Source organism: Stegostoma tigrinum, chromosome 20 (assembly GCF_030684315.1).
Source record: "Stegostoma tigrinum isolate sSteTig4 chromosome 20, sSteTig4.hap1, whole genome shotgun sequence".
Lineage (NCBI taxonomy): Eukaryota > Metazoa > Chordata > Chondrichthyes > Orectolobiformes > Stegostomatidae > Stegostoma > Stegostoma tigrinum.
In genome coordinates this window covers 27932008-27946905 of record NC_081373.1, presented here as the reverse complement: position 1 = coordinate 27946905, position 14898 = coordinate 27932008, and the positions used below count along the sequence as shown (strand labels likewise).

At 39.0% G+C, this 14898-nt stretch overlaps 1 protein-coding gene across 1 annotated transcript in view; it reads right to left on the bottom strand.

Annotated features, from left to right (window-relative positions):
- The window catches only part of btbd16 (BTB (POZ) domain containing 16), a 38146-nt gene extending 28175 nt beyond the window's left edge, over positions 1 to 9971 (bottom strand). The window contains exons 1-2 of the mRNA XM_059653067.1: positions 9929 to 9971; positions 4047 to 4129 (exon numbers count right to left, since the gene is read on the bottom strand). Of these exons, the coding sequence (XP_059509050.1) occupies positions 4047 to 4129; positions 9929 to 9956 (111 nt within the window). The 5' untranslated portion in view covers positions 9957 to 9971. The remainder of the gene's footprint in view (positions 1 to 4046; positions 4130 to 9928) is intronic.
- Positions 9972 to 14898: the final 4927 nt, after the last annotated feature.

The following is a 14898-nucleotide window of genomic DNA, read 5'->3' as shown; positions in this document are numbered from 1 at the left end:
CCTTCAAATTCAACCTTCCAAAATGAATCATTTCACACTTTTCCAGGTTCAGTTCCATCTGCTACTGCTTTGCCCAGCTCCACATCCTGTCAATGTCCCGTTGCAATCTACAACAGCCCTCCACCCTATCCATAACTCCACCAACCCTCGTGTCATCGGCAAACCTACTAACCCAACCTTCCACTTCCTTATCCGAGTCACTTATAAAGTTCACAAACAGCAGAGGTCCCAGAACGGATCCCTGAGGAACACAACTGCTCACCAAGCTCCAGGTTGAATATTTTCCATCTGCTACCATCCTCTGTCTTCTATTGGACAGCCAATCTTGTATCCAGACAGCCAAATTTCCCTGAATCCCATGCATCCTAACTTTCTGAATGAGCCTGCATGGGGAACCTTATCAAATGCCTTGCTAAAATCCATATACACCACGTTCACTGCTCTATCTTCAATGTATTTTGTCACATCCTCAAAGAATTTAATAAGGCTTGTGAGTCATGACCTGCCCCTCAAAAAGCCATGCTGACTATTTCTAATCAATGTGCATTTTTCCAAATAATTATAAATACTTTCTCTCAGAATCCTCTCCAATAATTTTACCACCACAGAAGTAAGACTGACTGGTCTGTAATTCCCAGGATTATCCCTATTCCCTTTCTTGAACAAAGGAATAACATTTACCACCCTCCAATCATCTGGTAATACTCCAGTGGACAGTGAGGACCAAATGATCATTGCCAAAGGGGCAGCAATCTCTTCCCTCACTTCCCTAAGAACCTTGGGCTTATCCCATCTGGCCCAGGGGACTTATCTATCCTCACGTTTTTCAAACTTTCTAGCACATCCCCCTTTCTAACATCAACCTGTTCAAGCATATTAGCCTGTTTCACACTGTCGTCATAAATGTCAAGGTCCCTCTCACTGATGAATACTGAAGCAAAGTATTCATTAAGGATCTCCCCTCCTCCTCCAACTCCACACACAAGATCCCTCCACCATCCCTGATCAGCATGACCTTCACTCTGGCCATCCTCTTGTTCCCCACATAAGTATAGAACACCTTGGGATTTTCCTTAATCCTGCCCGCCAAGGCTTTTTCATACCTACTTCTTTCTCTCCTAAGTCCGTTCCTCAGGTCCTGCCTGGCTACCTTGTAGCTATCTAGAGCCCTGTGCGATCCTTGCTTCCTCAACCTTAACTAAGTTTCCTTCTTCCTGTTGACTAGATGTTCCACATGTCTTGTCATCCAAGGTTCCTTCACCTTACCATCTCTTCTTTGCCTCAGTGGCACAAACCTATCCAGTACTCAAAGCAAGTGCCCCCCCTGAACAACATCCACATTTCTGTCATGTATTGCCCTGAGAACATATGAGCAATTTATGCTCTGCAGTTCTTGCCTCATAGCATTGTAATTCCCCCTCCCTCAATTAAATACATTCCCATATCATCTGCTCCTATCCCTCTGCATGACTATCGTAAAGGTCATGGAAAACAAAGTGTGGAGCTGAATGAACACAGCAGGCCAAACAGCATCTTAGGAGCACAAAAGCTGATGTTTCAGGCCTAGACTCTTCATCTAAGGTTGAGGGGCAACTTTTTCACACAGAGAGTGGTTTGTTTGTGGAATGAACTGCCTGAGTGAGTGGTAGATGTGGGTACAGTTACAACATTTAAAGACATTTGGACAGGTATATTAATAGGAAAGGTTTAGAGTGATATGGCCCAAATTGAGGCAAATGGGACTAGTTTAGTTTCATCATCAAAGGTCATGGAGTTGTGATCACTATCACCGAAATGCTCTCCCACCGAGAGATCTGACACCTCGCCCAGTTTATTGCCAAGTAGCAAATCCAATATGGCCTCCCCTCTCATTGGACTATCTACACATTGAGTCAGAAATCCTTCCTGGACACACCTGGCAAAAAGAGCTCCATCCAAACTATTTGCACTAAGGGGTTCCAGTCTTTATTCGGGAAATTGAAATCACCCATGACAACAACCCTATTACTTCTGCATCTTTCCAAAATCTGCCTTCCAATCTGTTCCTCAGTGTCTCTGTTGCTATTGGGAGGACTATAGAAAACTCCCAATAAAGTGACTGCTCTGGTCCTGTTTCTAATTTCCACCCATACTAACTCAGTAGACAAACTTGAAAACCTCAATCAAATCTCCTCTCAACCACCTCTCCTCCAAGGAGAACAAACCCAGTTTCTGTAGTCTTTCCACATTATTGAAATATTTCATCTCTGTTACTTCATAAAGTTTCTTTGCATCATCTTGAAAGATTTCATAACTTGCCTGAAGTACAATGCTCACTCCAAACATAACGTTCCAGTTTGGAGACAACTAAATTTAAAAAATATGCAAGATAACTCCCTTGCTTTTGTACTAAATGCCACCATTTATAAAGTTTAAGATCCCATATACAGGGGGTCAGTGATTTATGAATGTCTGACTTATGAACTCTTGTACTTACCAATGCAATCTCATACAGTGGTGTAAGTTTAAATTTCTGATATACAAACATTTCCTGTACTTACAACTGGCAGCTTTATATTGTCCTGCATTGCGTTCTGACTTGTGTATGAATGAACTGTGAACAGATTCAGGAATACAGCCTGTTCAGATCACTGGAACTGCCTGTATTGCTGTTAACACTTTTTCAACCTCCCTGCCACTGTCAATGATTCCTGCACCAAGTTTCTTTGTGCTTGTACTCCTTACAGAATTATCTTATAATGCTTCTCTTCAGTCTTCCTATTAAAATGTGTCATTTCATGCTTGTCCATCATAAACTTTATCTGCCAACCGGTCACCGCTATTCCATCAGCCAGTCAATGTGCTCTTGAAGTTAGTCACTCTTCAGTTCCTGCTTCGCAACTCTCTGAGATTTTTGTGTCAGCCTCAAGTTATTGTACCCTGGACACCCAAGTCCATTCATACGCACAGATCAAGAAATGCTTTATTTATGAAGTTTATGGTCTCTCGTATGGCCATTTTAGGTACATTCCTGCTGTTCTAAGACAAATTACCACAAACTCTGTATCGGACTAAAATAGAAACAGGTCAATAATTGGCATTCCCAGTAATACAATCTAAAAATTATTTGAGATACATTTTGTCTTCTTTCAGGCATTATATGCAGTAAATATTTTAGTTTGAAGAACAACTTTGTAGTTTTGCTTTGTTACAGATACTCTGTATATTAATTCAGCCTCCCCTTTGCTTAAAATCATGCTTCTTGGCTTCACTCTTGAATCGTCTTGCTTTATCTGGACAATGCCACCAGGGGAATTATCTTCTTCAAACATAAAATCCCTACAATACAGAAAGAGGCCATTCAGCCCATCAGGCCCTCCAGCATGCATCCTACCCACCCACCACATCCCCACAACCGTGTATAGGTTTTTTTTACTAAGGCTAACCCACCCAACCTGCACATCCCTGGACTCTACGGGGCAAATTTATTTTGGCACGACCAATCCACCTAACCTGCACATCTTTGGACTGTGGGAGGAAACCAGAGCACCCGAAGAAAACCCACAAAGGCACAGGGAGAATATGCAAATGCCACAGAGGCTGTCTCCCTGTAATTACCCTCCTGAAATTTCCCACTAGATTAAACATGTCTACTCGACCACTGCTCAACTCAAGAGGATGCAGGTGTATTCAAACGTCCATATGACATACCTGAGCAAACTGGACACAGCATTCTCAACTGAGTCAGATCAAGACTTAGTGCAATTCAACATAGTTTCCTCACATTTTAATGCCAATTTGCTCTCGGGCTCAATAGTCCATTAAACATTTCCATAATGTTTTATACCTGTGTACAGCACCTTAATCCCTTACAACTCCTGGTCTCCCACCTCTGAAACAATATTTCAATATGCCCTTCTACGAACTAAAGTGGATAACATTCAGTAATTAATTTCTGAAAGCAACTTGTTACCTCTAGAAATTACAAAAGGATCATTAATCAGCTTCTTTGCACCATTACTGACTCAAATCAAAGTTAAAGTTTAAAAATCAGTGTATCAACTCACTGCATAGTAACTGTGGATGACAATGTACAGCAGCCAGTCCCGTGGTAACAAATTAATCTGCTGCAGCTCCTCAATCTGTCGAGCTAACAAAATGACAGAAGTGACGTTAGTCTTCAGAAGAAACGTTATTCATTAATTAAGTAGAAAACATTTGAATATCACTCATAAGGAATCATTTTCTGAGCAAAATGTCTGCCATTTATGTATGCTATAGAGTCATTGAGCCATAGAGAATGGAAACAGACCTTTTGGTCCAACACATCCACATTTACCAAGTTTCCCAAACTAAACTAATCCCATTTGCCTCAACTTGCCCCATATCACTCGAAACCTTTCCTATTAATGTACCTGTCCAAAAATCTTTAGGTGTTGTAAATGTTCCCACATCTACCACTCACTCAGGCAGTTCATTCCACATACGAACCACTCTCTGCGTGAATAAGTTGTCCCTCAGGACTCTTTTAAATCTTTCTCCTCTTGGTGCCTTTTGGTTTTAGGGTGGGGTGAACCTGAATCTGCCCAGAACACTCTCAGCATGTCTGGGTCATCAAACATCAATGCCCCTGTGATCATCCATCCAAAATTCCAAGACCAGCTGTCTCCACTATAGGGCAGACTACCTCCAGCCTGTCTGTAGAAACTGGGACAGAATGTACACATAGTAGGAGGGAAAGGAAAAAGACGACCATTTGAAGGCATATAGATTGTGATGGTGATGCCTCAGTATAAATAGAAGCTCAATATATTTTCGATTTACATCATCACCTGACTTAATGATGGTAATTTCAACTGCAACTAAATGTATTGACTTAGCAACACTCCCGTTCCTTACTGTCATATAATATTCTTTCCATTATACCCATCATAGCATAAACTATTGGTAACATGTAGTATCATTTGTTACAATGGCTTCCAACAGGCAATTTTTAACATTAAATTTATTTCACAACAGGAAAAGGGAAAAAATGAGTAAATAAAAGCACTGCATTTGCATTTGGGAATAGACAAGGTCTATTTGGCTATCCAGCATCAAAACATTACAGTCAATGAATAATGATTTTAACCGACTGAGTTCCATTGGGAACATGTGTCATTAAGTCATATCTAGCTTGTTGCACCTGAGACTACTCTGCTTTATCATGCTAAAGGTGATGTTGATCAACATCTATCTTCCTTGGAGGAGGACCTGAAAAATATCCAGGATTGGGCTGATAAAGTGGTCGGTAACATTTGCATCACACAAGTATCAGGCAATGGTCATCCCCAGCAAGAGAAAATGAGATGGACCTTTTACAATTTATACCTTTCAGAACAAGGTAGACCACTGGATTGATGCAACATCCACTCCCTCCTCCACCAACGTACAGTAGCAGAAGCATGTACTATCTACAACATACATGGCAGAAATTCACCAAGGCTTTTAGACAGCACCTTCCAAACCCATATCCACTATCATCACAAAAGTCAAGGACAGAAGATACATGGGAACATTATCATAGAATAGAATCCCTACAGTGTGGAAACAGGCTCTTTGGCCCAACACATGCACACCGACCCTCAAAGCATCCCACTCAGACCCATTCCCCTTTAACCCACCTAATCTAGCCATCCCTGAACATTATGGACAATTTAGCATGGCCAATCCAGCTAACCTACACATCTTTGGACTGTGGGAGGAAACCGGAGCACCTGGAGGAAACCCACACAGACATGGGGAGAATGTGCAAAGTCCACACAGTCATCTGAGGGTGGAATCGAACTCGGGTTCCTGGTGCTGTGAGGCAGCAGTGCTAAACACTGAGCCATTGTGCCACCCTAAAAACCAGCAAAGGACAACTTGAGTTCCCTAACTGGGAAATGAACCGAGACAGGGGTGATGAGAGCACTGAATCTTAACCACTAGACTACCATTGAAGGGAAGTTCTTCTCTAAGCCAATAACCTGACTTGGAAATATGTCACCATTCCTTTAGCGTCATTGGTCAAAATCTCGTAACTGCCTCCATAATGGCATTGTGGATGTAACTGCCAAACGCAGCGATTCTAGAAGACAACTCACCATTAACTTTTCAAGAGAAAATAGGGATGGGCAATAAATACTGGCCCAGCCAGCAATACCCATTGCCCATGGATACTTTCTAAAAAAAATTGTGTATTCTCTAATGGATTAGATACAGGGTTAGGGTCAACAGCATCTAGTACTATATGCCATCAGTTAAACTTTCCCCTGCACCCTACAGCATATAAAAAAGCTGTTTCCCATAGAGTCATTGGAAGTGTGAGCCCATGCATGGCAGTGAATGAAAACGTTTACCTGTAACCTAGTGAACTGGGTAACCAATTATGTATTTCCCGAATAAAAGCAAAATACTGCAGATGCTGGAATAACTCAGCAGGTCTGGCAGCATCTTTGCACAGAGAAATAGAGTTAATGTTCGAGTCTAGTCTGTCTCTTCTTCAGCACTCTGATGATCTGAAGAAGTCGCACCTACTCAAAATGTTAACAAGGTACTTTCTTCAACAGAACCACATCAGAATCTTAGCGCAAGGAGCTGAAATCCCAGAAATCTGCAAATGGTACCACTGACTGCAGCAATCATGTTCATTAATTCACAGGGAAGTGACTTGCACAAATCCATAGATGAGAAGTTAATCAGGGTTCACAGTTCATCAGGACTACTCTAGGTGAAAGTCCTGTCTGTCTCGCATATTACACAGAATAAGGGAATAAATTGGTAATACTATATTTTAATTTTTCCAAAGTTTTCTGATTATAAAGTTGTTACCTTATCCTGCACAAAGAACAGGCTTGTTATAAAACTGAGTCTGCTGCTAAAGATATTTTGGGCAATCTGAGTTTCCTTAAAGGGGGCACTTAGCCATCTTGTGTGAATACTTGCAAGCTAGACCAGTTTTCCTGGCTGCAGTGCTGTTCCATCTGTTGCACCAAATTCTAAATTTAAATCTAAGACTAGTCTACTTCTATTAAAACATGACACAACTACAGTATTTTTCAGAAACGAGAACAGAAATTGCTGGAACTCAGCAGGTCTGGCAGCATCTGTGGAGAGAAAGCAGAGTTAATATTTCACATCCAGTGACCCTTCTTCAGAATATTCTACCTTCTTCTGCCATTCTAAAGAAGGGTCACTGGACCCAAAACATTAAATCTGCTTTCTCTTCACAGATGAGACCAGAACTGCTGAGTTTAACTGGCAGTTTCTATTTTGTTTCTGATTTCCAGGATCTGCACTTCTTTGGTTTGATTGTACAGTATTTTTTAATGAGCTGCATGTATAAAAATTATATATATTTGTTCAAAGTACATTTTATTCCGTGGTAAAAATGAACGTGATGATACTATGACTTTAAGAGGTATATTTTGTCCTTTTTTTGTGAAGAAAGATTTTAACACGGAGGTGAAAAGTTGTCTATTGAAAGCCCATAAATAGCTTTTGAGGTCTTGGGTATTTTTTAAATTGGAACAATAGAAGCAGCCTGAATGGGAGGGACAAGCTCCCACAGAACCAGGATTTTTTGTTTTAGTCTTTCAGTAGCAGCTGCTGGGACCTTGATGCTGGATATGGAAGCTGTTTTTCCTTGCTCTAGGTTATAGTTAAAAGCTGGAGGTTCTTTCTCTGCTGCTAGAATTGCATGTGAGACATTCTGTTTTATTGAATTTGCCTTTGTCCAGGGTGTGTTCATGGGATGTTACTACTTTGGAACAGTTTTAAATAATCTATTATTCTGTTAAGTTTTCCAAAAGAGTTAACTATTCTGATTTTTTCCATCTTCTGTTGTATTTTACCCATAATGCAATAATAAAACATGTTTTGCTTCAAATCTGGTAGTTAGACCAATTGAATTGCACCTGGAACGCAATTCTTGCCATTCGCTTTTACCGTAAGAAAACATTGAGTCTAGGCTATCTTCTTCATTTATTTTGAGGGTATTCGGCCTGGCCTTAACATGAAATACTGTGAAATTTCAGAGAAACTTCATAAATCTCAATCCTAAACTGGCAGCATAGCCCTTAGTCATTAACACTGACTGGATTGAACAACAATCACATGATGAAACCAGAATTGAATATTAGCATTTTTAGAAAATATCTAAAAACCAAGTGCCCTCTGAAACGGGATGCAAAATGTAATTGAAAGACTGTTGTTGAGTGCTTTAAAAGAAAATGAGTTCAAGGAGGGAGCAGATGCATGTGTTTATAAACAGGACATATTTGTTCAAAGTATTGATGAGTCTGAATTTGTTATTTTGTTAGGGCCACAACAGTTTTTGTTTTGTAAACTAAAATCTCAGTCATCATTCAAATTTCTCATTGTTCTTCATTTTCAGTTTGGAGAAGGTTATTTACTGGAAGATCTGCTAGTGCATGACAAATTCCCAGCTGGGCCAATAATTAGAAGTAGGAACCAGAGATCAGATGTTGTCCCATGGGGGTTAAGGAAAATTACAATAAGAATAATAACATTCATACATATGTTAGGATCTCATTACGAAGTGTTGCATGGGAAAGCAAAATCAGGAGAAAATTACAACTTAAAATGAAAGTATGCGCAACTAATTTTTTTAAACGGATAATTATACACTTAATTTTCGATATGGTTATATGTTTGTAAAACATAGTAGCAATAAATACACTCAGTAGTTTAAGACATTATGAGGAACAATGTCCAGCTGAGAACTATCAAGTATCACATGCATGTGACTACCACTTGTTGAGCACACCTTTTGAAGAATGGAACTTTTAATGTCATAAAATCTTTTCTATTGTTCTGCTAGTTTTCTCCAGTTGCCTGCAATGGTTTGTTTTCTATTGAGGCATAATTACTGTGTTATCTCATTTAAGTCATCATTATTCACACGTGTTCCAAGGCAGTCAATACTAGCAGCTGTGGAGATCCTGCATTGACTTGATGTTCACATAAACATATTTCCAGGAGAATCTTGTGGAAAGTGATGAAAAGCTGGAAAAATAACTGACTTTCACTTGTCTAAATGAATCGCACTAAATTCCAACCCAGCTCCGTTCAGTCAGTTATAACTCTAATTATCTTCTAAGGAAGAAAGTCTGTTGTCCCTACCTGGTAATGGGCCAGATCGAACTCCAGACCCCAGTAATGTGGTTGACTCTCATTGCCCTCTGAAATGGCTACTCTCCCACTTTCAAAAGGGCAATTAGGGATGTGCAATAATGTTGGCATTATGAGTGATACATCATGTAAATCAATTTAAAAAAACTATTGAGCTATCCTGGGATCCCCTTGGTTAGTACTTTCTTTAATTCATTTTTTAAGATACCTTGGTAGATGAGCTAAACACACTACATAAGACCACAATTGAATGAGTAAAGATAAATCCTCAGTAGTTCTATTGTAATATATTTGATGTGTTCTTCATCCTATTTTCCCTGTTTGTGTTATTAATGATGGAATTTTTGCCAAACTGAAATTTCCCATCACAAGATAAATCCAGTGCCATAACAACAGCACTGTGATGTTGCCCAGTATGAATAACTTTAAGATGATTTCCACCTCATTCAGAATATATAAAGGGATCATCATGTGGCCTGCAAATGGATGTTCATTCCTTCTATTTGCATAAGTAATAGCACCTGTAAGACAAGGACATAACTGCCAATATCAATGTAAAATCTCAGGTTCTCGCAGTACTGGAACTAAGAACTTCATTAAGGGCTGTCTCTCCTGTGGTGAGTATATTTGAACTTTTGAAAATGGAATCTACCTGTTGAGAAAAGTCAAGTGTTAAAATTCTTTACAACATGTTTTTTGGACATTTTTTCAAAAATAATTCACAGGATATGGTCATTGCTGGATAGGCCAATATTTATTCCCCATTTATACTTACCCAGAGGGCAGATGAGATTCAACCACATTGCTGTAGGTCTACAGTGACACATCAGCCAGATCAGATCAGGGCAAGAGTTTCCTTCCCTGAAGGACACAAGTGGATCAGATGGGTATCTCCCAAAAATCAACAATAGTTTCACGGCCACCATTATACTCTTAATTCCAGATTTTTAAAAATTTATTTCAAATTCCACTATCTGTTCTGGTAGCATTTGAACCCACATCCCCAAAACATCATGCATTAATATCACCTCTCCCTGCTAGTGTCACATCATTAATACAGTCATTGGCCATGGGACGATGGCTGACTTAATGTGAAAGTGATTAATATCATTTGGAGATGGCCTTGAAAAAGACAGCGCAAGAAATCAAAATTAATAAAGCATCACTTAATTCAAAGTAAACAGCACTTAGACAATATTTACAACATTATCATAGCATTAACCAACATTCCATGAACATAATAAGTTTAAATTATCCCTAGGCACTGATGCACCAGATTCTGCGTGGTAAATTATCTATTTTCTCCAAGATACAACTGTTTCTATTGTGTGTTTGTCTAACTGAAAATGATAGTTCGGAATGATGACCGAGCAAAATATTCTGCAATGATGTCTGCATATTGAGAACAACAAATACAAAGGACAAATTATGTTGGAGTAAACAAAATTCGATTGCTGTTTGTCTGCGATGGAAAAAGATTTGCATTTCCATTTATATTGTTTCATAGTCTCAGCTCTTTGCCTGGAATGCAAAGGAAAGACAGTGGTGAAACAGACTATTCAATTTTGGGTACCACACCTCAGGGTAGTATCAACTTTTAAAGGGAATTGCTGAGCAGATTGAGCCAAGTTTTCAATAGTTAAGATATGAGGATAGTTGTCTAAACTTGGATTGTTTTCACTTGAGGTCAGAAGGTTTGGGATGATTTAATTAGAATATTTAAATTTATTAAAGAAAACCAAAGGTGAAACAGATAAGCTATATGCTATGATGAGGGAATGCAAAGAAGCAGAGACAATCTTAAAATAAGAGCTAGGCCATTGAGGACTGAAATCAGAAAGTATGACATGAAGTTTGATAGCTATCTAGAACCCTCTCCCAGTAAAAGCTATAAATGCTGTATCAATTGGAACTTTTGTAAACAAAGCTGATAAATTGTCAAGGGACATCAATCAAAGACAGGTCAACATAGCTGAGGCACAAATCATCCAAGATCTAATTGAATGATAGAATTGGTTGAAGGGCTGAATGGCCTTATAACTCCCATGCTTATAACATCAGACTCCATTGTCAATCTAAAATATACGACCAAATTTACATGTCATGTTTAGGAGCTTTTTGAAAGTTGAGGTGTGTCCCATTTTCATAAGAAAGGAATGGATATAGAATTTTAAATATATTTATTATAACTATAACGTCAGGCAATCACCTTGCAAGAGGGTAGAAGATATTTAATAAAATAATAACAATAAATGCAGTCAGGCAAAAAATAACGTTCTCTGCAGAAAGACACTAAATGCTTTTCAGATGGGTGAAATGTCTCATTCTTTTATTATCGATGAGTCAGAAATCAGTCACTTTCCTGTTTCCTGTTTCCTGTGTTTTGTGGTTCTTTTTTATTCATGAACAAGCAATTGTGGTCTGTATTGTACAAATAACAAGACTGAAAATTATTCAATGTTTCTTCATCAATTGACAAAAGGCTCCATCAATTTGCTGTTCAGAGTCTAAAAATACAAAGTAGTTCAGCTTGATGTGTCATCACACAAAATTAACAATGCAACGTGCAAGACAGTGGAAGGACAGAGCATCACATCTACAGTCCTTCACATTCTGCCTTCTCAGTCTCCATTTCCCATTATAGGATGTGGTGAAAAGAGGCCATAGGCTTCACTACAGAAAGGAGAGGAAACTCACAGGTCAAGTCATTGCTGTCACAGATGTTCTTCCTTGCTAGTTTAATATCAACATTACATGAGGCTTGAGAAAAAAAATACAGCTGCCTGCACATTTAGCAGCCCGGTGCATACTGTAAAAAAATGAACAAGGAGAGAAAACTTGCCCCAAGAGTAAAGAAAAATCAATAAATGTAAATCATATTGCACATATGTGTCGCAAAATTCGAGAGACATTTTATCGTGAGTTTTGTCAGTGTGTTGAAGCAGGCTATTCAAGACATTGCTGCCAAAGTCCAGGGGGTCCTTAGTTAAATCTACATCTGGGCAATTTCCTAGAAATTGTGAAGCAAAGCAGGAGTATGCTCAGTACCATAATCCTGCTCCACCATTCAATATGATCATGGCTTATCATTCAACTTAGTACCCTGTTACTGCTAACTCCTTCTTGGAAACATTCAATGTTCTGGCTTCAACTGTTTTCTGTGGCTGAGAATTCCATAGGCTCACCACTCTTTGGTGAAGAAATTTCTCCTCATCTCAGTGCTAAATAGCCAACGTCAAATCCTTAAATGAGATCCTCTTGTTTTGGATTGCCTGGTTGTCGGGAACATTCTTTCTGCATTTATCCTGTATAGACTTAATAGAATTTTGGGGTAGGTTTTGATGTGATCCCTTCCCATTCTTATAAATCCAGTGAACCCAGTTCTAACTGATTCAGTCTCACTTCACACAGCAGCCTTGGCATTCCAGGAATCAGTCTGGTAAGTATTTGTTGTATTCCCTGCATAGCAGAACATCCATCCTCAGATAAGAAGACCAAATGCTATAGGTGTGGTCTCATCAAGGCACTGCACAACTGCAGCAAGATGTCCCTGGTCCTGTACTTAAATCCTCTTAACATTAAGCCAACATTTGCCTGCACCACTGCCTACCGCAACTGTATGCTTACATTCAGTGAGTAGTGTACAAAGACACCCAGGTTTCGTTGCACCTCCTCCTTTCCCAATCTATTGCCATTCAAATTTTACATCTGCCTTCCTGTTTTTGCTACCAAAGTGGATAACCTAATGTTTGTTCACATCATAGTTAATCTGCTATGCATTTGCTTACTCACTCAACATGCACAAATTACACTGAAGTATCTCTGCATTCTCCTCGTATTCACCACCTCACCCACCTTTTACGTTATCTACAAATTAAGAGATACTGAATTGAGGTCCTTCATCTAAATCATTCACATATATTGCAAAGAGCTGGGGTTCAAGCACTGATCTTTATCCTACAAGTTACTACCTGCCACTCAGAAGAAGACCTGTTTATTCCTATTCTTTGTCTCCAGTTTGCCAGATATTTTGTTATCTATGTCAGTGCACTAACCCCATCCTCATGCCCTTTTTGTTATGTGTGACTGTTACATGGAACCTTATCAAAAGCCTCCTGAAAGTTCAAGTATACTACATCCACTGGCTCCCCCTTATCAACTTTGCTAGTTACTTCCTCAAAATATTTCAGTAGATTTATCAAGCATGATTTCCCATTTGTAAATCCATGCTCACTTTATTTGATTCTCTTTTCTAAGTGCTCTGCTATTAAATCTTTCATAATGAACTCTGGTATTTTTCCCAATATGTAAGGCTCAACTGTCTATAATTTTATTTTCTCTCCAGCTTCTTTTCAAAATAGTAGGGTTACATTAGTTACTCTCAACCCACATGATCTGCTGCAGACCCTACAGAATCTGGAAAGATGGCCACCAATGCATCCACTACTTCAAAGCCTTAAATGTTCTGGGATGTAGATTATCAGGTCCTTGAAATTTTTCAGCCTTTTATCCCTCCGTTTCCCAATACCATGTTCCTACTAACTGACTTCTTTCAGTTCCTTCCCCTTACTAAATCCCGTATTCCTAACATTTTCAGCACACTACTTTTGACCTACTTTGTGCAGATAAAACCAATTCTTTTTTAAAATAGGTCTGCCATCTCTTTGTACGGCATTGTTACGGATTTGATTTGCTCAATCTACATGCAGATTAAACTTGCTCATAATTACAACTGTAGCTTTATTGCTTGTATTTCTAATTTTCTGTTTAACTCCTTCACCAACATGACCACAACCGTTTGGGGGGCTATACACAAGCACACTATCATTTTGGTGTGTCTGAACTCTACCAAAATAGATTCTACTTCATAAGAGCTGATTTCCTTCCATACTATTATGTTAATTTCCTCTCATAGTACTGGCGAGGAGGGTTACCTGGTGTGTGTTAGGGATGGTTTTCTGATCAATATGTTCGAACCGACCAGGAAACAGGCTGCCCTAGACTGGGAAATGTGTAATCAGAAAGGCATAATTGGCAATCTAGCTGTGTGAGATTCCTTGGAGATGAGTATCCATAATATGATAAAATTCTTTATTAAGATGGAGAGTGCCTTAGTTGACTGTGAGACATGTCCTAAATCTAAATGTAGGAAACGATGGAGGTACGATGTACGAGCAGGTCATGATAAATTGGGGAATAATATTTAAAGGGGTGACATGGATTGACAATCGAAAATATTTCCAGCACATATGGAAGAACTGCAACAATTGTTCATTCCTGTCTACTACAAAGAGAAAATGGCAAAGGTAGTCTGATCAAAGAGAAATTAGGGATAGTATCAGATTCAAGGAAGGGTCATACAAATTGGCCAAAAAAGCAGCAGACCTGGGGATTGGGAACTGTTTAGATTTCAGCAAAAGAGGGCAAAGGGATTGATGAAGAGGGATAAATACAGTACAACATTAAGTTTGCAGTGACATTTCTATAGGTAGCACTGGCTATTAATCAAGAACAGGAAGCACAACTAATTTTTCTTTTCATTCATTTTTTTTGGATCTAACTGATCTATGTTGACATTTATAATGATCATTTCATATTGTTAGTATTTAGTGGTGACAAATGCTGGTTGCATGTGCCAATTTTTAAGTCTTACAGGCAGGGAGAGATTCATCTAAAATTTGAATAAGCAGTTACTTTCTATAACACATTTGGTTAAGTCAATATTTGCAATGCAAACTACGACAA